At 40.6% G+C, this 26,129-nt stretch overlaps 1 protein-coding gene across 2 annotated transcripts in view; it reads left to right on the forward strand.

Annotated features, from left to right (window-relative positions):
• Positions 1 to 26,129, forward strand: part of LOC125451993 (potassium voltage-gated channel subfamily KQT member 3) — a 399,056-nt gene that overhangs the window by 368,246 nt on the left and 4,681 nt on the right. For both annotated transcript variants that reach the window (XM_059646073.1, XM_048529840.2), the window contains 3 exons: positions 16,646 to 16,777; positions 20,009 to 20,107; positions 21,156 to 21,240. In XM_059646073.1, the coding sequence (XP_059502056.1) occupies positions 16,646 to 16,777; positions 20,009 to 20,107; positions 21,156 to 21,240 (316 nt within the window). The remainder of the gene's footprint in view (positions 1 to 16,645; positions 16,778 to 20,008; positions 20,108 to 21,155; positions 21,241 to 26,129) is intronic.

Genomic DNA, 26,129 nt, shown 5'->3' on the forward strand with positions numbered 1-26,129 from the left:
TGAATCCATTCTCCTCCACATTGAACACCAGCTGGATGATGCACAGAGGTGCTGCAGAATGAGTCTCTGGGTTGTGGACTTGAGTGTTTAAATCAGTCAGTTCCTGAGGACCCCATCAGCACAGATGTCAGTCTTTAGCCGATTTTATTTACACCTTGCCAGTGGTCTGTCTAAGCTGCAATGCTGCGCACTTGTGCAGCTGCTCCAAATGCTTCGTCGAAGGCAACTGGTATCAGTACATCATTGGAGCATTGACTTCCGGTTCCAAGAATCAATGTTGTACACAGGCCTTGGAAGCCTGCATAGCTGGTAAGAAAGTTAAAGGGAATGCTGTCCCACATAATAGCACGAAACAGTTGGAAGCACTGATTGCTGCAAATACCACAGGCCCTGACAATATTCTGGCAATGGTGTTGACCACCTCTGCTCCAGAAAATGCCATGTCCCTGGTTGGGATGTGCAGCCGCAGCACTGACGTCTGCCTGACAATGTGGGAAGTTGTCCAGTATGCCCAGTGCACAGCAAGCGAGAAGGATCCAACTCGGTCAGTTGCCGCCCCATCAGTCTGCAGTTGATCATCAGCAAAGTGTAAGAAAGGATCATCTACGGTTCTATCAAGTGGAACTTGCAACTGAGTGACTGTAGTTTTAGTTCTTATGGAAGCATTTTTAATCTGTAAGGAATTGAGGGTTATGGGAAAAGACAGGAAAGTGGAGTTGAGGATAATTTGATTTTTGTGATCTGCAGAACAGACTCAACGGGCCAAATGGCCTACTTCTTAGATCCTATGATTTAGAATTTTAAAAGAAAAAGAGTAACTCCAGTGAGCATTGATCTTGTAGAGTGGGGCCTTTCAGAGTGGGACCAAGCCAAAATTTTGGTGTTGCAAGGTCCGTGACAGAAATGGTTGCCACGGAGCTCTCCATGAGTGAGCAACTTGAAATTCTTGCATTTTTACAAACTGCAGGCATGGCTTAGATGACTCAACCTCAAACCCCGACTTATAACAACTGTAGACTTATGAGGCTTTTAAAAAAACAATGAAATCTCCATATAACTGCCTCAATTCTATACCATTTCTTCTTATAGGTACCTCATCTTCACTGTTGCAGGTTCTCCCGCATTGCTTCTCCTCATGATATTTTTCAATTCCCCCTCCCTGATGCCCCCACTGTTAAAGATTTCATCGAGGGTCTCTTAGTCTGACATTTTCCTCTTGCAGAAGATGCTGAAATTTTTAATTAAGGAGGTCATGTTAGGATGCTGGGAACATTTTAATGCAATTAGGCAGAGTCAAATTGGTTTTGTGAAAGGGCAGTTGCTTTTGTCAAATTTACTGGAGGTTTTTGATTTGAATATGAGGAAATATGAATCTGGGAGGAGTCATCTCATTCACTGCCCAGGAATGAATAAAAGGAAGGCAAGCTATAGCAGAGTGGCCATTTCTAGGGCAGCTTTGTGGTGGAAGTGCTGCTGGAGATTTACGTGTCAGCTTAAGTGAATACTGGACTTTAGTGACAAGGGCAAGCAACAGCAAGGTAAAGCTCCTCAGAGCAGGAGCAAACTACTGCAGCTGCTGAAGACACCAGGGTAAAGAAAAATATAGAAGGAAATTTAACCGTGAAGTCACAGGCAGCAGGTGAGTAAGTGACTGGGTTTCTTCTCTCTTATTTTCTCTTCACTTTGGTACTGTTGTTAACTTAAGGGTTATGACATGGCAGGAGAGCCCTCATCCATGTCATGCTTCTTCAGTGCAGTGTGGGAATTCAGGGACCATTCCAATATCCATGACTCCTTCATGTGCCAGAAGTCTGTCCAGCTGCAGCTCCTGTCTGACAGCTTGACAGTTCTGGAACTGTGGCTGGATTCACTTTGGAGCATCCACGAGGCTGAGGGATTCATTGATAGCATGTTCAGTAAGTTGGCCACACCGCAGATAAAAATGACTGAGAATGAGTTACCAACAGACAGAGGAAGTATAGGAAGGTAGCACAACGGCCCCCTGCAAACATCTCCCTCCAAAACAGGAGTTAGGGAGATGTCTCACCAGGGGAAGGTGGGAGCAGCCAGGTTCATGACACCAGGCCGGCTCTGCTGCACAGGAGGGTGGGATAAAGAGTGGCAGAACTACAGTGATAGGAAATTCAATTGTAAGGGAAATAAATAGGCGTTTCTGCAGACGCAAATAAGAGTCAGGATGGTATGTTGCGTCCCTGTTGCAAGGGTCAAGGATATCTTGGAGCAGCTTCAGGACATTCTTGGGGTTGGGATGTGAACAGCCAAATGTCATGGTGCATTCCAGCACCAAGGACATAAGTAAAAACATGTGATGAGGCCCTACAAGCTGAATTTAGGGAGTTAGGTGTTAAACTAAAAAGTAGGACTTCAAAGGTAGTAATCTCTGGATTGCTACCGGTACCATGTGCTAGCCAGAGTAGGAGTGTCAAGATAGCTAAGATAGCCTGAAGGATGGTGCAGGAGGGAGGGATTCAAATTCCTGGGACATTGGAACTGGTTCTGGGGGAGTTGCGACCAGTACAAGCTGGATCATCTGCACCTGGGCTGGAATAGAACCAATGTCCTAGGGGGAGTGTTTGCTGTTGGAGAGATCTTAAACTAATAAGGCAGGGAGATGGGAACCGATGCAGGAAGTCAAAGGGAAGTAAAGTGGAGAAACAAACAAAGGGAAACTAGGGGAAAAATGAAACTGGAAGGCAAAGAAACCAAAGGCAAAAATCAAAAAGGGCGACATTTCACAATGATTCTAAAAGGGCAATAAGTGTGAAAAAAAATGAGCCTGAAGGCTTTGCGTCTCAATGTGAGTAACATTTGTAATAAGGTGGGTGAATTAACTGCACAAACATGGGTACGTTATCATTGGGATCACAGAGACCTGGCTCCAGGGTGACCAAAGATGGGATCCCAATGTCCAGGGTTGTTGAATTTTCAGGAAAGACAAACAGAAAGGAAAGAGAGGTGGGTTAGCATTGCTGGTTAAGGCAGAGGTTAACACAATATTAACGAAGGACGTTAGCCTGGTCCATGCAGAATCTATATGGTTTGAGCTGTGGAGCACCAAAGGGAAAAAAGATCTTATTGGGAGTTGTGTTCAGACCATCAAACAGTAGTTGTGATGTTGGGGACTATATCAAGCAAGAAATTAGAGATGCATGCAAGAAGGGTACAGCAGTTATTATGGGTGACTTTAATCTACATATTGATTGGTCTAATCAAACTAGTAGCAATGTGATGGAGAAAGATTTCCTGGAATGTATGAGGCATGGTTTCCTTGTCAAATATGTCGAGGAACCAACTAGAGAGCATGCCATCCTAAACTGGGTATTATCTAACAAGAGAGGATTAGTTAGCAACATTGTGATATGAGATCCTTTGGGGAAGAGTGACTATAATAGGGTAGAATTCTTCATTAAGCTGGAGAGTGACACAATTAAATCTGAAATTAGGGTTCTGAACTTAAAGAAAGCTAAACTTTGGTGGTATGAGGTATGCATTGGCAAGATAAACTAACCAAGGATACTTAAGGGACTAATGGTGGATAGGCAACAGAAGACATTTAAAGAACACATGAATGAATTTCAATAATTGTACATCCCTGATATAACAAGGTGTAGAGTTGGATGAACACAGCAGGCCAACCAGCACCAGAAGAGCAGGAAAGCTGACGTTTCGGGCCTAGACCCTTCCTCAGAAAATGTACATCCCTGCTTGGCATAAGAATAAAACAGGGAAGGTGGCTCAACCACAACTAGCAAGAGAAATCAGAGACAGTGTTAAAGCCAAAGTGGAGGCATATAAATTGGCCAGAAAAAACAGCAAACCTGAGGACGAGGAGAAATTTAAAGTTGAGTAAAGGAGGACAATGGGTTTAATTCGGAAAGGGAAAATAGAAAGTGAAAGTAAACTTGCAGAAAACATAACAACTGACTGCAAAAGCTTCTATAGCTATGTGAAGAGAAAAAGACTGGAGAAGATAAATGTAGGTCCCCTGTAGACAATAGACAATAGGTGCTAGAGTAGGCCATTCGGCCCTTCGAGCCAGCACCACCATTCATTATGATCATAGCTGATCATCCACAATCAGTATCCTGTTCCTGCCTTATCCCCATAACCCTTGATTCCACTATCTTTAAGAACTCTGTCTGTCTCTTTCTTGAAAGCATCCAGAGATTTGACCTCCACTGCCTTCTGGGGCAGAGCATTCCATATATCCACCACTCTCTGGGTGAAGAAGTTTTTCCTCAAATCTGTTCTAAATGGCCTACCCCTTATTTTTAAACTGTGTCCTCTGGTCCTGGACTCACCCATCAGCGGAAACATGCTTCCTGCCTCCACAGTGTCCAATCCCTTAATAATCTTACACGTCTCAATCAGATCCCCTCTCATCCTTCTAAACTCAAGTGTATACAAGCTCAGTTGCTCCAATCTTTCAACATATGATAGTCCCGCCATTCCGGGAATTGACTTTGTGAACCTACGCTGCACTCCCTCAACAGCAAGAATGTCCTTCCTCAAATTGGGAGACGAAAACTGCACACAATACTCCAGGTGCGGTCTTACCAGGGCCCTGTACAGCTACAGAAGGACCTCTTTGCTCCTATACTCAATTCCTCTTGTGATGAAGGCCAGCATGCTATTAGCTTTCTTCACTACCTGCTGTACCTGCATGCTTGCTTTCATTGACTGATGTACAAGAACACCTAGATCTCATTGTGCTTCCCCTTTACCTAACTTGACTCCATTGAGATAGTAATCTGCCTTCCTGTTCTTGCCACCAAATTGGATAACCACACATTTATCCACATTAAACTGCATCTGCCATGCATCCGTCCACTCACCTAGCCTGTCCAAGTCACCCTGTATTCTAATAACATCCTCCTCACATTTCACATTGCCACCCAACTTTGTGTCATCAGCAAATTTGTTAATATTACTTCTAATGCCTTCGTCTATATCATTAATATATATCGTAAACAGCTGCGGTCCCAGCACCGAACCTTGTGGCACCCCACTGGTCACTGCCTGCCATTCCGAAAGGGACCCGTTTATCACTACTGTTTGCTTCCTGTCAGCCAGCCAATTTTCAATCCAACTCAGTATTTTGCCCCCAATACCATGTGCCCTAATTTTGTTCACCAATCTCCTCTGCGGGACTTTATCAAAGGCCTTCCTTAAATCAAGGTACAGTACATCCACTGGCTCTCCCTTATCCATCTTCATAGATACAGCCTCAAAAAAATTCCAGAAGATTAGTCAAGCATGATTTCCCCTTCGTAAATCCATGCTGACTCTGACCTATTCTGTTACTGCTATCCAAATGAGTCGTCCTTTCGATAGCACGTATAGCCTTGAATATTCATTTCCCAGGCCCTGTCCACTTGAAGCCATGTCTCAGTTATCCCCACAACATCATACTTGCCAACTTCCAACTGAGCCTCAAGCTCATCCACCTTATTTCTTATGCTTCGTGCATTCATATATAATATTTTTAATTTGTTTCTCCCCTCACCCTTCCTATCAATCCCTATTTCACTTGGCCATACTGTACGATTCCTTCTTTAGTTTTCTGCTCTGTTGATTCTGTTGTCCTTCTTAACCTCTCTTATTCTCACTTTCCCTTTAACTTGATTCTTAAATTTCCAGTTTGGCCCCTCCCCGCCATTACTTAGTTTAAACACACCTGTGTTGCAGTGGCAAACCTGCCTGCCAGAAAGCTGGTCCCCCACCTATTAAGATGCAAACCGTCCCTCCCATACAATTTATTCTTACCCCAAAACATACCCCAGTGATCCAAGAATTTAAATCCTTGCTTCCAACACCAGTCCCTCAGCCACACGTTCAGGTCCATTATCTCTCTGTTCCTGCTCTCTCCAGCCCAAGGAACTGGAAGCAAACCAGAGATAACCACCCTGGAAGTCCTGCTTTTCAGCCTTCTTCCGAGTTCTCTGAAGTCCCGCTGTAGAATGCTCCTCCTTTTCTTCCTGACATCATTAGTGCCGACATGCACCACCACCTCTGGGTCTTCACCCTCACCCTCGAGGATTCTCTGCATTCTATCAGTGACGTCCTGGATCCTGGCACCAGGAAGGCAACACACCATCCTCAAATCTCGCCTGTTGCCGCAGAAACCCCTGTCAATCCCTCTCACAATGGAGTCCCCTATTACCACAGCTCTCTTGTACTTCATTCATGTCTTCCTTTGTCATCGAGATCCCCCTTCTCTCTTCAGGTATCCTCGGTGTAGTGACCAAGCTGAAGATCTTGTCCAGAAAATTCTCGTTCTCTCGGATGAGCCTGAGGTCTTCTAGTTCTTTCTTCAGTGCTGCAACAACCTCCTTCAGAAGCTGAATGTGTACACACTTACCACAGCTATAGGAGCCAGAAACATCATCAGTGTCCCTAACCTCCCACATCATGCATGCAGCACACTGAATCAGCTTGGCAGTCATGTCTTCACCCTCTTCAACAGTGGCGTAATCTCCTCACTGAGCATCTTCACCGAAAACTCGCACTTTATTCACCAGGCACTTCCCTCAGCCCTTGTGTGTTTGCTTTGAGTTTGTGGACTCTTAATTAGGTTCGAGGAGGAGGGTGGGAGGGAGGCCCTACTGTGTAGGACCTGGGGCTGAGAACACACCTACTTAAATAGCACTCCGCTGTAGTTAGAATCACATGAATTCGTAATAGAAGACAAAGAGATGGCCAGTTGAACAAATACTTTAGATTTGCCTTCATTAAGGAGGACACAAATAATCTCCAGAAAATGCTAGGGAACAGAGGGTCAAGCATTAAGGAGGAAATGAAGGAAATCCTTATTAGTCAGGAAATGGTATTGGGTAAATTGATGAGATTAAAACCTAATGGGTCCCCAGAACCTGATGCTCTGTACTTTTTGTTCTTTACTCGTTCACCTGATGGGGGCATTGCTGCCTAGGCAGCATTTCTTGCCTCTCCCTAATTTCCCAGGGAGCAGCTAAGAGTCAGCCACATTGTTGTGGGCCTGGAGTCATATGTAGGCCAGACCAGGTAAGGATGGCAGTTTCCTTCCCTAAAGGACATCAGTGAACCAGATGGGTTTTCCTGACAATCAACAATGGATTTACGGTCATCACTAGACTCTTAATTTCAGATATTTATTGAATTCAAATTCCACCATCTGCCATGATGGAATTTGAACCTGGGTCCCCGGAACATTATCTCAATTTCTGGATTAACAGCCCAACGATAATACCATTAGGTAACAGAGTACTTAAGGAAGCGTCCCTATAAGTAGCGATGCATTGGTGGTCTTTTGCTAGCATTCTGTAGACTCTGGAAGAGTTCCAATGGACTGGAAGGAAGCTAATATAACTCCACTCTTTACAAAAGGAGAGAGAGAAAATGGGGAATTATAGGCCGGTTAGCCTGACGGTGGTGGGTTAATGGTTAAGGATGTAATAAGTGAGCATTTAGAAAATGATGGCAGCATCAGTCATAGTCAGCACAATTCACCAAGGGAAAATCGTGCTTGACATATTTTCAGGAATTTTTTGAAGATGTGACCAGTAGAGTAGACAATGGTGAATCAGTAGATGTTGTGTATCTGGACTTTCAAAAGCCCTTTTGACAAGGTTCCACAGGCTAATGAGGAAAGTTAAAGCTCATGGTATCAGAGATATTGTGTTGACATAGATAGAGAACTGGTTAGCAGACAGGAAGTGGAGAGTTGGAATAAATGGGTTCTTTCCAGAGTGGCAGGAGGTAACAAGTGGTGTGCCGTGGAGTTCAGTGCTTGGACCTCAGCTGTTCACAATATGCTTTAATGATTTGGACAAAGGAATTGAATGCAATATCTCCAAATTTGCAAATCGCAATAAGTTGAGTGGTAGTGTGTGCTGTGAAGAGGATACTATGAGACTGTGGGGTGACTTGGACAGACTGACTGACTGAGTAAATACTTTGCAAATGCAATATAATGTGGATAAGTGTGAGATTATCCGCTTCGGTCACAGAAACAAGAAGGCAGATTATTATCTGAATGTTGGCACTTTAGGAAAAGGTGAGGTGCAATGATACTTGGGTGTCATGGTGACACAGTTGCTGAAGGTTGGCATGCAGACAGTGAGGAAAGCTGATGTTATGCTCTCCGTCATAGCAACAGGATTTGAGTATCAGAGTGAGGATGTCTTGCTGCAATTATATAGGGCCTTGGTGAGGCCACACCTTGAATATTGTTTTCAGTTTTGGTCTCATAGTCTGAGAAATGAGATCCTTGCTATTGAGGGAGACCAGTAAAGGTTCACCAGACAAATTCCTGGGATGATAGGACTGACATATACGGAAGAACAGGATTGAGTGGGCTTGTATTGGCTGGAATTTAGAAAAGTGAGGGGGGGATCTCATAGAAACATATAAAATCCTGATGGGATTGGACAGGATAAATGCAGGAAGGATATTTCTAACATTGGGGAAGTCCAGAACGAGGAGTCATAGTCTGAGAATAACGTAACCCATTCAGGACTGAGGTGAGGAAGAATTTCTTCACTCAGAGAGCTGTGAACCTGTGGAATTCTCTCCTACAGGAAGCAGTTGAGCCCAGTTCATTAGGAAAGATTCAAGAGGGAGCTGGACATGACCCTTGCAGCTAAAGGGATCAAGAGATGTGAGAAGACAGCAGGAATGGGATACTGAGATTGCACAAACAGTCATGATAATATTAAATGGTGGTGCAGGCTCAAAGGGCTGAATGGCCTACTTCTGCACTTTTTGATGTGTTTATGTTTATAAGCGATTAGCACGTAAAACTGAAGCACAAGGGATTGGTGGTGGTGTATTGAGATGGATAGACTGGTAAGCACTGCTGCTTCACAGCTCCAGGGACTCGGGTTCGATTCCACCGCCAGGCAACTGTCTATGTGGAGTTTGCACATTCTCCCCGTGTCTGCTTGGATTTCCTCCAGATGCTGTGGTTTCCTCCCACAGTCCAAAGATATGCAGGCTAGATGGATTGGCCATGCAGAATTTCCCATAGTGTTCAGGAATGTGGGCATTAGGTGGGTTATAGGGGGATGGGTCGGTGTGGGCTTGTGGGGCCGAAGAGCCTGTTTCTTTACTGTAGGGATTCTATGATATATGATCGGACAGGAAACGAAGAATAATAATTTCTGAATGACAGGCTGTGACTAGTGGGGCATTGCAGGGATTACTGTTTAAACCCCAACTATTTACCATATACATCAGTGATGTACATGAGGGAACTACATGGAATATCTCTAAATTTGCAGACAACACAAGGCTGGGTGGGAGTGTAAGCTGTGAGGAGGATGCAGAGATGCATCAGTATGATTTGGATAAGCTAAGTGAGTGGACAACTGCATCACAACTGCAGCACAATAGGATAAATGTGAGATTATCCACTTTGATAACAAAAACAGGAACACAAATTATTATCTAAATAGGTACAAATTGAGAGAGGGGAAGTGCGACGAGATCTGGGTGACCTTGTACACCAGCGCTGAAAGTAAGCATGCAGATGCAGCTGATGGAAAAGGCAAATAATATGTTGGCCTTCATAATGAGCAGATTTGGCTACAGGAGCAGGAATGTTTTGCTGCAATTATACAGGGCATTGCTGAGACCGCACGTGGAACATTGTGTGCAGTTTTGATCTCCTTATCTGAGGAAGGATGTTCCTGCAATGGAAGGGGTGCAGTGAAGGTTTACCAGACCGCTTGCAGGATACCAGGATGGGCATATGAGGAGAGTTTGAATTAGTTAGCATTATTTTCTCTGAAGTTCAGAAGAATGACGGCGTTCTCATAGAAACATTTAAAATTCTAACAGGACTAGAGAGAGAAGATACAGGAAGGATGTTACCAATGATGGGGGAGTGCATACGAGGGATTACACTCTTAAGGATACGGGGCAAACTATTTAGGACTGTGATGAGGAGAAATTTCTTAAGTTGTAAGCATGTTGAATTCTCTATTGCTGAAAGCAGGCTAGGACAAAACATTGTATGATTTCAAGAAGGGGTTGGCCATAATGCTTGTGGCTAAAGGAGTTAAAGTATTGGGAGGGAAATGGGTTACTCCTGTTCCTATATTCTATGGTAATTTTTCTTAAGTACAGAAGACATGTTCCATGCTCTCTGCCAAATTGGGTCTAAAAACGAAGGTGAAATGATGAATCCTGCATGTTTTTATAAAATCTTATAAGATGCTTTCATAAAAGTTTTGTAATAACTCTGTGAATAGTGGGTTTGATTGTTACCTACATGTTACCTCAGTGGGATGTGGCAAGTTAATGAAGTCATGAATGAGCGGTGTTATTCTCAATCGATAAAAGCTGAAACTTGTCAACTATAACATAACATATCATTTTCTCCTATAATATGGTTCCAGTGCCACACATTCAATCTCTAATTGAAGACACATTCTGGTTATACACCCTCATTTTGTGTGCCACAGACTCTTTGTTCAAGCACTGAAACATTGATATGTCAATGCAGAATAATGTAACATACAACTCATTTTCTGTGGCTTTGCTGCAAATGAATGATGTCCATCTATTGCTGATTTGCTGTGGTTAATTTTTGTATGACAGTTTATTTTGCAGAGGCTTTCTTTCTCACCTTTAAAAAAGAATTGTCATACACAATGACTAATGAAAAGTGCAACATAAAGTTTACACAGCATCACACAGGATGATTCTGTACATAATTGTTAAGTTTTCCAGTTAATCTTTTCCTGGGAGGCTCAGTAGAATCTGTGAAAGAGTCATATTTGTCCTGCCTCTGGGACACCCTGTTGCTATTAAAAGTTTCTGTGAATTTGAGGTTCAGTGAATTTTTTATCACACTTTGGCTTGTTTTTATTGTATCTGAAGGAACAAAAGTGGATTCTATATGACATTGACACAAATTTACGCCAAAAAGCATTAAACTCATAAACATTTTAACCTATGAATCATGCTTATGTGTATTGACCATAATGTAAAACTCCCCAGAGGTTGAGTTATGATGTATTTTCTAAAGTGACATCAATCTTTCTTCCTCTCCTTTCTGTTTCCTTTATCCAAATAATTCAAGCAAAGATAATATGAGCTAGAAAAAAGGAGGCAGATTTTTCTTGTTCCCCATTACTCCTGTAAGCTGTTTTCTCCCACTGATCATTTATTCTGAACATATTGCTACTTTTATAACAAAGAAATATCACTCACTATTCTCATCATCTGTCGACAAGCAGATTGTGATTTAAATTTTCCCATGTTTAGAGAGGGGTGGTATATTCCCCCCACTCCCTCTAATGATAGACTCTGACTTTGTAAGGACCATACAACAATGTGGTAAAGTTAAACCAGAAGAAGGGTTTATTTCATGTACTTTTAAATATGGGGAACAATTTGCTGTACATGCACATCCATAATTCAATCAAATCAAAATTCCTTACCCGATCATTAACTTCCTACGTTTCTGACACGCAATGACATAGTGTGTACCACTGACAAGATTCACTGCAGGACTTCAGCAACTGCTTCAATAGCAACTTTCAAACCCATGACTTCTGCCACCTAGAAAGAAAAGGACAACAGATGCATGGCAACACCTTGAATTGCAAGCTGCCTTTCAAGCCATGCACCATTCTGACTTGGAAATGTGCCACAGTTGCTGGATCAAAATCCTGGAACTTCATTCATAGTTGTACTTGGGTGTATCTACATTACATGGACTGCAGAGGTTCACCACCACCTTCTGAAGAGAGTTAGGTAATAAGTACTGATCAAGGTAGTGATACCGAAACGTGGTGAATGAATGAATGAATGAGGTAATCTTCTGCTATAGCCAATTCTTTTTCAGATGTCCAGACAATTGCTTAAATTTTTCATAAATTCTAAACTCTTAAAACCGAGGCTTAATGTTTTCAATTCAAAATGTTTACATTTATGAGATTCTTAAGATCATGTTTTGGAGATAGAATCAGAAACGATAAAGAGATTATTCAATTCATTAGAAATTGAGCACAAAGTATCTGAAGGATACCCATTTTAAAATATCATTGTTTTCAGGCTCAAGTCCAAAAACCAAAACTACTGTTAGTCTGGAAAATCTTTGTGGGGTTAGTTTGATTGGCTAGCCAACAGTTTAGGAGTTGTAGGTAGTTTCTTCTCTATTAAAAAAAAACTCATTGAAAGTCTTCTGAGAAAATTTGGCTGGATGACTAACATTATTTATCTTGAATTAAATTAAAGCTATCCCCTTAAATGTGGCTTAGATCTATGTTGATTGGGTAAATCCAGAATTCTCTCATGCCCAAAGTTAAGCTATACTTCAAAGGATTGGAGTACAGCTAACCAATGTTATGTTGTACAAAGTGCATTTTGTTGAATCTTTTCATCTTGCCCCCATTAGGACAACTTCCAAGAATGTTAATTCAAACTGAAATCTAACATCTATTTTCCATGAGAGGAGAGTGCTAATTGGTTGGTAAGTGGACTCTGATTGGTAGAGGGTTGCCATTTACAGGTTTATTTCTCAGGACAATGTTCTGACCAATCATAGCCAGTCTGCCTGGTTTACATCTAAATAAAGCCTGACAGTTAACAGTCAATCAACATTATCAATACATTCTCCTTGACAATGCATCTACCAGACAGAGTAACTGGCCGACTAATCAGTACTCTCTTTACATGCATGATAGATGTTGCTTTCACTTAAATTGGATTGTCCTGATGGTTGCATGATGAAAATCTTCAATAATCAAAACTGAAGTCCTGCTCTACTGAATGACCAATTTTATGTTTTTGTGTTCATGCTTTGATCATAGGCCAACAATGGAAGCAGCGAGTTGCTGAAGCTTTCTGATTAATTATTTTCTTTTACATTGAAAATGCTAATTGTAGCACCAGGACCTAGGGGTTAAGATGCCAGCAAGATACAACAATGTGCAAGACAGCATATGATAAATCAAGTATCAGGAGTTAGGTGATGCAGCAGTTCAGTTTGAAAGATTGCGGAGTGTGGAAGAAATAGAGAGATGAGGATCTTTGTTATTTGGAAGTCAGAGGAAGGAAAAATGGTTCTGTTTCTTGCACCTAGCTAATATTTGTCATGCAACTGGCGCTCTCAGGGCTTGTGTTGCCAATCTGAAGAATGATATCTTTGTGTTCTTTTATTAATGACTTGGATGAGGGGATTGAAGGATGGGTCAGCAAGTTTGCAGACGACACGAAGGTTGGAGGTGTCGTTGACAGGAGAGAGGGCTGTTGTAGGCTGCAGCGGGACATTGACAGGATGCAGAGATGGGCTGAGAGGTGGCAGATGGAGTTCAACCTGGATAAATGCGAGGTGATGCATTTTGGAAGGTCGAATTTGAAAGCTGAGTACAGGATTAAGGATAGGAATCTTGGCAGTGTGGAGGAACAGAGGGATCTTGGTGTGCAGATGCATAGATCCCTTAAAATGGCCACCCAAGTGGACAGAGTTGTTAAGAAAGCAAATGGTGTTTTGGCTTTCATTAGCAGGGGGATTGAGTTTAAGAGTCGTGAGATCTTGTTGCAGCTCTATAAAACTTTGGTTAGACCGCACTTGGAATACTGCGTCCAGTTCTGGTCACCCTATTATAGGAAAGATGTGGATGCTTTGGAGAGGGTTCAGAGGAGGTTTACCAGGATGCTGCCTGGACTGGAGGGCTTATCTTATGAAGAGAGGTTGACTGAGCTCGGACTCTTTTCATTGGAGAAAAGGAGGAGGAGAGGGGACCTAATTGAGGTATACAAGATAATGAGAGGCATAGATAGAGTTGATAGCCAGAGACTATTTCCCAGGGCGGAAATGGCTTACATGAGGGGTCATAGTTTTAAGCTGGTTGGAGGAAAGTATAGAGGGGATGTCAGAGGCGGGTTCTTTACACAGAGAGTTGTGAGAGCATGGAATGCATTGCCAGCAGCAGTTGTGGAAACAAGGTCACTGGGGACATTTAAGAGACTGCTGGACATGCATATGGTCACAGAAATTTGAGGGTGCATACATGAGGATCAATGGTCGGCACAACATCGTGGGCTGAAGGGCCTGTTCTGTGCTGTACTGTTCTATGTTCTTTTATTCATGAAGGATTAAAGTGCGATCTGTTTATTTGTGACCTTCATGTGGATACATTTAGCGTATTGTATCATCTGGCGTTCATGGTATAAAATGTTATAACACTGACAAAATGAAAGGAAAGTGAAGCCTACATCTAAAAATGTTGAAAGTCAAGTACTGAAAAGATACTATTTTGTCTTTCACTTATTATCAATTAAAGTAAATAAGAAATAAATTACTACTAACTTTGATATGGGAACAAAATTACATGCTTTTGCACAGTTACTTCTTGAATAACATGATGCTGTTCATCGAAACAATGCTGTAATTGTGTTACATTATTCTTTGGACAAAATCTGATACCAGGAGCTTTCCTTTTTTTTCAGCCAAGAACAGGAGAACAGAAGAATGCTTTCTGCCAGTTAGAAAGAGCTTTCTTTATCCTGAAAGGCTAAGAGCAGCTGGATTGATTGCACTTCATAATAACCTTAGATTAAAGCCTGAACATTCCTACAATTCAAAAGAAATTAGTGCAGTGATTACAGTGAAAATGATGCTTTGGAACTTTTTATTGCAGGTTCTGAGAAAAGAACCAATGGCTGTGATATAAGTAGCCATCAATTTTGGAAAGAAGAGATTAACAAAATCAGGAATTATTGTTCTAATCCCCCAACAGATTGACACCTTAAAAATAAAAAAAAATGAAGCTCCAGTTTGGACTGAAACAATTACACTTTTTAAGATGTTTCATGTACCAAAAACTCAGAATATTATGTTAAACAAGATTTATTTGAACTTTGATATTTATAAAATTTGATATATATAAAACACTACATTCTCTGTAGATTTACAGTCTTTGTAGTAAACGGTTCACAGTTGCACCCTGCTCCCAATAGGTTCATATTTCCCAATTTTGCTGAGTTGTAACTTTGAGTGACCGCCTCCAGATGCTTTCCTTTGTTTTCAGAATGCTGCTTAAGTTCACTGCCAGCAGAAAAAAAGAACTCTGTCAATGTATTTCGCCTCTGGTTATACCAGAATGAATCTCCTGGAATCTTTATATGCTTATGGCAAGTGTCTTTTCAGTTAGAGACATTTTTCCCATTGTCATAGCGCACAAAATTCAGAAACCACTTCTCTCTGCAGACCACAATGGTGTTCATTGACTTGTAGGAAACCTGTGGCCTGACATTTACAGTGGCTTCCTCTTGACTATGTGAATTACATGAGTTAATTAGCTATCCTTTAGAGCCTAACTTTCTTTCCTGTTGGAATTAAATGGGCAGTTTAATGCACAGATGTCGATGACATGAACAATCTTCAGCATTTTTCTGGGCCTTCACTGCCTTTGCAATTCCACCCAGTAAAACTGTCTGGGTCCGTTTAATCTCTACAAGTAAACCACTCAGGCTCACTGCTATTCAGACTGCAGAACATATCACACTGTTTACTTTCAATTTAAAGATGGAATCCCAAAACATATTAATCCTAAATATCTGATCAATGTAAACATTATGAATTGATGACATCAAGCCTTGGTCTTAAGAGTTTAGAATTTATTTAAAAAATAGAAGCAAGAGTTCTACCGTCTAGACATCTGAAAAAGAATTGGTTATAGCAGAAGATTACCTCATTCATTCATTCATTCACCACATTTTGGTATCACGACCTTGATTGGTATTTATTACCTATCTCTTTACAGAAGGTGGTTGTTGGTGGTGAGCCGCTGCAGTCCATGTAATCTAGATATGCCCAAATACAATTATGAAAGAAGTTCCAAGATTTTGACCCAGCAACTGTGTCATATTTCCAAGTCAGTATTGTGTATGGCTTGAAAGGCAGCTTGCAATTCAAGGTGTTCTCATGCATCTGTTGCCCTTTTCCTTCCAGGTGATAGAGGTCATGGGTTAGAAAGTTGCTGTTGAAGCACTTGCTGGAGTCCTGCAGAGAATCTTGTCAGTGGTACACACTATGCCACAGTGTGTGAGAAATGTAGAGTGTTAACGATTGGGTAAGGAATTATTATGTGAAGAATTATGGACGTAGAGAGAAAGGGGAGATAGAGAGTGTAGAGATAAGCTGAAGCAACAAAGGGGGATTAAGAAAGCACGTCCACCATCAAAATATTCTGCTGAAGTAATGACAAGGAGGATTATAATGTTAATGTTATATATTAACAATATTAATAGCCACATTATTGATGTTATTTGATTATAGCTCTGTCATGTGTCAAAAATAATTAATTATCTGTTTTTTTTTGTCAATGCAGTCCTTTCCTGTATTGTAACATTAGGATTGAAATAATAAAATTATAAACAACTTCAATATCAAATGACAAATGGCTATTGATACTACTTGGTCACAATATGGTGACATGAATATTAAACTGATTGTTATAAAAGCTTGAAAATTTGTTAGGAAACTTCCAAGAATATATATATACATTCTCCTTCTTAGCACGATGTAAAGTATAAACACTTTCCTAGCAAAAGTGCTGTAGGCTATCTCTGACTTTAAGCGCTCAAAACAGTGAAAGGAAAATAAGAAACATCTTATTTATCTCTTCAGTATCATGACATTTTTTCTCAACAAGAAAAAGTTCAAGGAGACTTTACGACCTTATGATGTGAAAGACGTTATTGAGCAGTACTCAGCAGGACATTTGGACATGCTTTCAAGAATAAAGTATCTCCAGTCAAGGTAAATGGTGAATCATAAAACAATATTAATGTGAGAAATACTTAGAGCGTTTATGATAACTATATTTTAAAATTATCACAGCTTGGGGATGTTGCTTGAGTGGCCTAATTTATTGCATGTTCCTTTTGACCATGAGAAAGAAAAAGTGATGTTAATAAATTGCTACTGCCTTCATGCTGTTCATGTTCACATAATTGTCTCTGGTGGAGTGTTTCAAAATTTTGATCCAAACTGTGGGGAACCTAAGTCTGACCAAGCTGGTGTGTGACTTGGAAGGGAACTTGTATTCTTCAATGTTCCAGATCTTGACCTTCCCAATGTCGTAAGGTTGGCAACTACTATTTGAACAACTTTGGAGAGTTGCTGTAGTGCAGTTGGTTGATTGTAAATACTGTCAACACAACGATGAAAGGGATGGTTATGGAAACTGGTGAAGAAGTGCTGAGCAATTAATTGTTGAAGATTGTGTAAGAAAGCTGACAATTATATGCTGAGGACCCAATTGAATCTTTACTAAAGAAACTTTAGAGGATTATGAAATCCGTCTAGAGATGGCTCAGCATATCATCAGATCAGATCAGAATTAATTTTATGCACTAATCTGGAATTAAGTTGATCACGTTGTTGAGTTAGTGAATTCCTAATAAATAATTAACAAAGGAGCCAGACCAAGTCATAAACTAAACACTATTTATTTAGTTACAAATAATAATTTAATGTTCTGACATTGAAAGCTGAATAGACATTAGTGGAGGTACTGTTATCTAGCAGTAGAGCAACAAATAATAGAAATAATTATATCTGCCATTCAATACGTCACTGTGGCTGGGATTTTCCATTTTGGATTGAGCGGGGGTGAGTATAACCTGCAGGCTCACCACCAGAAATGGGAAATCTAATAGTTTGTCAGCCCATCAGGCACTTAAATGGTTATCCAGCATGACTTTTTTTGCACATCACTTCCCGTTACAGTGATCTTGCGCTCCATCTGATGCTGCCAGCCAATCAGAACAGTAGGTTTCATAGGGTACGGTTGCTGACTACACAGTGGTGCCAAAGCCTACAAGCAGCAGTAAGGAAGGGACTTGTCAGAGAATGCCAAGGGACATAGATTATGGGAGAGGGACCTCAGGAGGGTTGGAAGCACAGGCAGTGAAGTGGCTTTCAATGGCCCCATTCCTATGCCAATGACCCCAAATGGAAGGCAGGTTGCTCCATTTTACTAGTTGGGATGGCTGCAACTTTTTTTTTCTCATCTCAGAAACACTTTTACTTTGGGCAGTGGTATGATGAGACTCTTCATTTGTTACTTTTTTTCAACTTGAGATCCTTAGTTGGCTGCAGGTCAGGAAAACTGACCATTGATCTTTCTGCTGCACTTTCGGAGGTGGCAGGGAGGGGGCAGATCAGTGCCAACCCACTTGAATATCTCCATTTCTTGCCACTTTCCCTGCTGCATTTTGGGAATGGAAAATTTCAGCTAATAAATCAGCACAAGTGGATGTTGAAAAATGACTGTCACAATGACCAGAATTTGAAATTCTCAACTGGTGAGATTATTTTAAATACTAATTATTTAGTAAGTTAAGAACTTAGAATAGCCAATGTCTTCATGTCATTAGTGAGGCTCAGAATTATTATGACTTCATTTCTTAAGCAGTGTGGTTCAGTGATCGCTTTCTTTCCTTAGAACAAAGGCAGTAGCTTCTAGGTAGTTAAGTCAGTGAGTTCGCTTTCAACAACAGGGCTATCCATTTTACTTGGATCTTTGCTATTCATTTCTGAACGCATACATCTTAAAAAGGAGACAGCGAATCAGCTGCACTGTCACCTTTCTCTGATCTTGGGCATAAACGAAGCTAATGGAAGCATTTCTCTGCTTGCAGTAGGTGCCTGCAGCCTCACAGCTAACTTAGCATGCACCACATCTTAGAAATATAGGAAAATTGACAGCACAGAGGAATTGTGAAGAAATTACTTCCCAATTCCCTCTAATCTTTCCACAATTCTTTTATTACTTTTATATCCATGAATATTGGCCACCCTCCTAGCAGAAGTAAATCCTCGCAACTCACTCCATTTACGCCTCTCAATTTTATGCACCTCAAAGTAAAGAACTTCAGTTGTTCTATTTTGCATGCAGGAAAATTCTCTATATCACCTTTATACCCTCTGCAAAATGATCACATTCTTCTTGTTTGTCCTCATTTGTTGTACCTTTCAGGCACCTTCCTGTATTCACTAGATAAAGGCTGTTTACAAATAATCTAACATGAACCAATAAAGAGGTGTCTGTTACTACTGAGACAATGAGAGTATCAGGCTAACTGTAGGGGAAAAATATCACTGTTTCCTTCTCCATCCTTGACTCAGTTCCGGTTTCTATTCTTAAGTACCTTTGATAAAGGAAGCATATTGTTAATGCCAATATTCATCAGGATTCCAGGTGCACAATAGACCTCCCTGTAGTATTATTATCATTTGGGTCCTGCAATTTGCAATTGAAAACATTTTGAGTTGAGCAGTGAAAAAAAAATACCGAATGTGACCCACTGCAAGATGCTACTCTCCAGAATATTCTGGGCCATTAGCACTGATCATGCTAGGTGTCACATTACATCTTTATATTCATCAAATATATACATCACCGCTGTGCAATTTAAAGATCATTGACATTATCAATAACATTGAATTATAATTTTAACATTCAATATTTTTGTATGAAAGAGAGTTAAAAAGGTTTTCTTATTTTCTATTTGCCTTAATATGTCAGTAATGATATAAACATCCTTTGGAGATGAACTTTGGAACAGATCTTAATCAAATGAGTAACTGGGTATTAACAATAGTTTCAACGCACAGATTCACTAGAAAGACAAGGACAGTAGATACGTTGGGACACCATCAACTACAAGTTCCTCGCCAAGTCACTCACCACCCTGGACTTGGAAATATCACCACCCTGGACTTGGAAATATATCGCTGTTCCTCAAAAATTGCTGGGTTGAAATCCTGGAACTTACTCCGTAGCAGCACTGTTGCTACCTACAGCACATGGACATGCAAACTGCAAGATTGCAGCTGAAAACATCTTCTCATGTGCAATAGGTGATGGGCAATAAATGCTGCCCTGCCAAGTGACATCCACATCCAGTGGGCAAATATTTTTTAAACATTCATTGCAATTGCAAAGTGAGTTTTCATGATTTGCTGTTCTTTGTTTCTTTCCAGAATTGATATGATTCTTGCTCCTGCACCCCCATCAACTCCCAAGCAGAAAAAATCAACCTCAAAAGGAGGTTTTGTATACCCTTTGCAACAGTCACCTAAGTAAGGCACTAACTTTAGTAAATTAAGTATAGATTAATGTTTAGATCTTTGCTTAATATTACAGTACTGCAAAAACACTGAATAATGCAGTATAATATTTCTCTGTGATTCTGCATTACTCCCTAGATTTCATTGCCTATGGGTGGTAGAGAGTGCAGAAACAAAATCGACCTTTAAGCTGTTGTTAGATGACAGTGTCCACTTCCACAGTTGTATCTTTTAATGTAATTTTATTATGGGGAGGTATTTCTGTGGTGGTATTATAACTCAGTTGACTAGTTGGCTGTTTCGTAAGGTAGGAGTAATGGCAATAGTGCAGGTTCAACTTTCATATTAGCTGAGATTACTGTAAAGGTTCTACCTTACCAACTTCACACTTCACCTGAGATATGGTGACTTCTTTTTTACAAACCACTGAACTATTAATCCAGAGACCCAGGAAATGTTCTAGGAATCCAGGTTTGAATCCTGCTTTGGCAAATGGAGAAATTTTAATTCAATGTTAAAAAAAGTCTAAAATTACTCTAATTGTGGCAATTAACCATTGTCAGTTGTTGGTAAAGCCAAGTATGCTTTAGGAAAGGAAACTGTAGTCCTTACCTTGTTTGGCCCACATGTGACTCCAGACCCACAGCAATGTAGTTGACTCTTAACTGGTTTAAAAGGCATCTGATCAGTTAGGGATTGGCAATAAGTGCTGGCTTAGCCAGCAATACTCACAGCCCAGGGATGAATGAAAAATAATTCTGATAAATCTGAACATCTTCTTAGCATGTTTGGACAAAATTGTTCCATTAGTCTCTTCTGACATCCTCCTGGAATTGGACACATGCAGATTCTGCACAATCTACCCTTAACTAGTGATGTTGTAACAGTATAACTATATTTTAAACTTCTAAAAGAAAATCTCAGGAGGGATAAGTTCAGCAGAAGGAAAAAGTGTTAAGTATTTTTGTTATTGCAACGTTATGGGTATATCATTATTGTTCTGTACTTGCTTTGTGTACCTTGAAGCCTTTGTTAATAACACTCTCTGTACTACAATCAGAATTGATCCTGATGTCGCCAAAGGTTCTGATCCGGAGGCTGAAGACCAAAGTATGATGGGAAGATTTGTCAAGGTTGAAAGACAGGTAATATTTCAAACAGCTGTTGTCCATATGCTTACAAATAATTCTGAACAGGATAAGGACGTTGAAGCATTGACTTTCAGACTGAGATACTACCAGCACAGATATCTTTGCTCTGTGTGGATCTTGTGGAAATCTCTAACTTTATGTAAAATGACAGCAGCAAAATACAATGAAAGGCCTGAATCTTCTGAATGACAAGCAGATTGCTGCTGAACACATAAACTCCCCTAACTCAAAACTGCTGAGCCTTGCTTCTGGGTTCTTCTGATCCTGGTTTTCAAAGCAACATGCAGCACAGCATCCCTTCAAGAACGCCGTCAGAGGGACACACCCTTTTTATGTTTCAATTTAATTTTAAAGGACAAGCCTGACTGTAGGTGTGATAGGAGACAGGGGGAGGGTGGGATGTAGGGTTTTGAAAGGAGTCAGGCTGGGGATAATAGTACAGTAGTGGGGCTGTTGTGAGGAAGGATCCGTCAGGAATGTAGTTGGGCAATCAGGCGAGGAAGTCAGGCCGGGGTGGGTTGTCTGATTGGGCGTGCTGAATAGCTGGGTCTGTAGGGTGTATGGAAATCCTGCTGATCCATCTTGATAAGAATGAGACAAATAAAATTTTTTATTATAATGACGATCAGGGTTATTTTCTTCAGAATTCCATCTGATTCACAGCTTTTCCTTTGCTATCTCCCTTAAATATTATGTCTTTGTTTTATTCTTGCAGATTCAGTTTCTACCTGGTACATGTTTGCTAGCTTTTCACCTATTCCAATTCTGTACAAGATTCCTGTCCTCCTACATTGCTTTGTTCCACTCACAGTGGCTATGTACCAAAGCTGATTTTGGTAGTTGTACTTTGACAACCATAATTGTGTTCTTAACCATTACTTTTAGAATTTTCAGAGTTCATACATGAAAGAAAAGCTTTAGCTTATCCGCATTCACTTATTAAGAATAAGGCAACATGTATTTCAGTATGGAGAGACATTAATGGAGTAACATTTTGAAATGAAGACAGTGGGCCTAGTACTGGAAAGTGGAAATGGTGTACATAATAGTGTATTTATGATAGTACAAACTGAAAGGCCTCTTCTGTATTGTTATAAGTGTGCAAAGTGATGATGGAAAAAGTTCATGGCGTATATGAATAAACCGCATTGTCAAAATGTAAATCAGAAGCAAAAACAGACATTGCTGGAAAAGTTCAGCAGGTCTGGCAACATCTGTGAAGAGAAATCAGAATGAACGTTTCAGATCCAGTGACCCTTCTGCAATTCTATCAAAATCATAAACTGCTACCCCAATCTTAGCTGATATTATGCTACAGAAACATGGGATAAAATTTTCTGGGTTTGCCAGATGCTTTCAGCAGGGCAGACAGAGAAACTTAATTGGGAGGGAGGCAGAAATTCAGATTCCTGATGGTGAGTTAAAGTTTTGTTCCTACCTGCTCAAACTGTGTTCATGGGTGTAATTTTGTTAGCCATAAGCAGGAAATATGGGTGTATGAACCAGAGTATATATCCAAGGCATGTTGCTGGCTAGAATTCTTCCTCTAATTTCAGTTAGTTGCCATCTATTTACACTGTAAGGGGTGAATCTTCTCTGTATCTGCCAGCTCAAGAGAAATAAGAGAAATTTATCATCTCGCTTGCCACCTTGTAGTTATGCACTTTCAGTTTAAGGAGTGAAGGTCACTGGCCTGATTTGGACCCACAAGCTTTTCTAAGCGAGCAGCCATGCTGGCAGGCACTGACAAACCTGACTGGACAGGCAAGTGGGTCTCACTTCAGAAAGGGTATGGAATGAAAGGGTCGCTCAGTTGAAAAGGTTCACAGAAAGGTGCGCCAAATGGAATGGAATGGCAGCAAATTAACTTAAAGGCCATGGTTGTTAGGGGTAAGGGAGGGAACTGGGATGCAGATGGGAGAATCCGAGTGACAGGGTAAGGATGGGAACTGCATATTTAGCCTGGGGAAATATAAAGGGGTAATTGGGTGTTATAGGGAGGGAGAACTGAATAGGGGCTTGCTTAATGTCTGGGCATGGGAATCTGATGGTAGTGTGATCAGACGGAAGAGCAGGAGCATTGAGAAAAGTAGTGAAATGGCTGGCAGTAACAGAAGGACACTGAAGAAGCTCACAGGGGATCATAAAGGAAAGGAGAGATCATTGACCATGGTGCGGGTGGCAGCGAGGTGGAATGTGTGCTAGAGGGAAGGGATGGACAGTGAAGAAAAAGTTAAAAACCACCATCCTTCTCTAAATAGGTTTTTGAAATGAGGACAGTCAGAGAGTGTGCAGTATAACATGTGAGACCCTAGATCTGTTTGCATGTGGTCCTGCACTTCACAAGCACACCCAACTGAGAAATGCAATTACACAAGGACTCAGGAGATGGACTAGCCACCTGTCTCCTCAGATTAGGAAGGAGGAACAGAGCCATTCCTACACTCCAGGGAACACTTGATTTAATACTTTAAAACATTAAAAACAAACTTTATTTGACATAAATTGCAGGTTTATTTATTCCCTTTGCACTGATGCAACTCCTGTTCATTTTTCTGACCAGCGTGTCAGTATGAAGTTATGCAGGGTTACATGGGGGCTGTGTTTATACAACTCAAATTGTCATTTAAAGGACATTCATCCATCAGTGAGACCTAGAGGGGGCTAAACTATGTTGTCTGCCTTGTGAAACCCAAGCATCTGGCTGGTGTTGGTTTTTCAGAGATTATCTCACACCCAGAAGACCGCAGTATTTCTTTGCACAGCTACATGACTTCCATTTAGTGTCAAGGATGATCACTGTCTTTCAAAGTAGGCGACATGGAGAACATAAATAGTCAAAAGCCTTAACAGATTGAAAGATATCAGAGGACTGTTGTACAAGGCGCTGCATTTATGTCAAGTGTCAGGTTGTGCAGAAAGTTTACCACTGTGCGCCCAAAGTGACTTCAAAGTTCTCTATCTTTCTTTTCCTACCTTTCCAGCTTGGTGACTCCTCAGCAGTTGCAGCTGAGTTAGAGGAAGACTGTGCCTCCTTCTCCACCTTGCTTTAGGCAACTTTGGTGGGTATTTTCCAATGATCTAGGTCCTAGAGGTTTCCAGCCTTTTCTGGGTGTCCTGCGCATGTGCAGGGACACCCTCCTTAGCCTAGACTGATGGAGTTGTTTGTGCCTGTGGCACCCCTGAGTTTCGGTGGTAGTATGGTAGGGCATCTCTGGAGTATTCTCAGTTGCCAATCCATGCTTGGCTGGCTGTTATCCCTCCTCCCTGTAATGAGAAGGGGTTAATTAACAAACCTGTGAGGTGTACTTCTAAAAAAAAAGTGACCATAACATGATAGAATTTTTCTTTGGGATGCAAAGTAAATCAGTCCAGTCCAATTTAGGGCCCTAAATTTAAATGAAAGAAACTGAACATATGAAGAATGAGTTGGCTATAAAGTTACAGATAATTTCATTAAAGGCAAAGGGAATGATTATACATTAGGAATGAGTACCTACAATGCAGCAGCTATATATTCCTCTCAGGCAAAAAAACAGAAGAGGAAAAGTGGCCCAAATCACAGCTAATAAAATAGTTCAAGAAAGTATAAGGTCCAAAGAGGAGTCACAGAGTGTTGCTAGGACAAAATAGCATGCCTGAGGACTAGGAGAAGTTTAGAATTTAGTGAAGAAGGACCAAGAGTTTGATTAAAAGGAGGAAAACAGAACGTGAATATGCATTTGCAACGGATACAAAAGTGAATGGAAGGAGCTTCACTAAGTATATAGAAAGAGAAAAAAAAATGAAGACAAATGAAGGCGCTTTATTGGCTGACATTGGAGAATTTGTAATAGAGTACAATAAAATGGCAGGACAATTAAACAACTACTTTGTAAGAACATAACAAGAAATAGGCACAGGAGTAGGCCATTCATGTGCTTAATCCCTGCTCTGCCACTCAATTAGATCATGGCTGATAATGTCATTGGCCTCAACTTCTCTTTTGTGCCAGTTCCTCATTGCCCTCAACTCCATGATATTTCAAAATCTATCTCCAAATTATTTACATGTTGCATTGATCTAACCTCTACAACTCACTGGTGTACAGAATTCCTTCATCCACAACCCTCTGAGAAAAGAAATTTGTTCACATTTCAGTTCTAAATGAGTAGCCCCCTGATTCTGTAACTACAAGTCCTAGTTTGAGACTGTCTTCATGAGTGGAAACAACTTCTCAACATGTACCCTGTCATGTCCCCTTGGAATCTAGTATGTTTAATAAGAACACCGTACATTCTTTTAAACTCTAATGAACAAAGGCCTAACCTGGTTAACCATCCTAGACAAGTCAATACTTTATCCTAAAAATCAGCCTAGTGCATCTCTTTCAAACAACCTTCAAAGTCCAGTATTTTCTTTCCTAAATTAGATCAATAGTAATCTTATCAAGTAGTGAAGCAGGCGGAAGAGGACAAAAGGCTTACTCCTAATCCTAATTCATGTGTTCTTGTGTGTTCTCAGCAAGGCTTAATTTAAGACTAGCAGGTATAGACATGTTCTGGAATTAGCTGTGGTGTCGTTAGGTGTGACTATATTATACTGCTATTATTTATTTTTCAATTCATGGTAAATTGTGAACATTCTAATTTTTTTTCCAGTTACATATTATGAAATAAAGCTGTTTCGGGCTTTGACAATAAAGTGACTTACTTTTCAACCCTTGATAAAATGTAACAAAAGCTAAATACTGCAGGTGCTGTCAATCTGAAATAAAAAGAGAAAATGCCAGACAAACTTAGCAGGTTTGGCAACATTGGTGTGAAAACAGAGTTAATGGTTTATTCTGATATGATTATTCTTTAGAACTGCTTGACCAAAGTTAAGTAAAGGATGTCACTTTG

Source organism: Stegostoma tigrinum, chromosome 5, assembly GCF_030684315.1.
Source record: "Stegostoma tigrinum isolate sSteTig4 chromosome 5, sSteTig4.hap1, whole genome shotgun sequence".
NCBI classification, from domain to species: domain Eukaryota; kingdom Metazoa; phylum Chordata; class Chondrichthyes; order Orectolobiformes; family Stegostomatidae; genus Stegostoma; species Stegostoma tigrinum.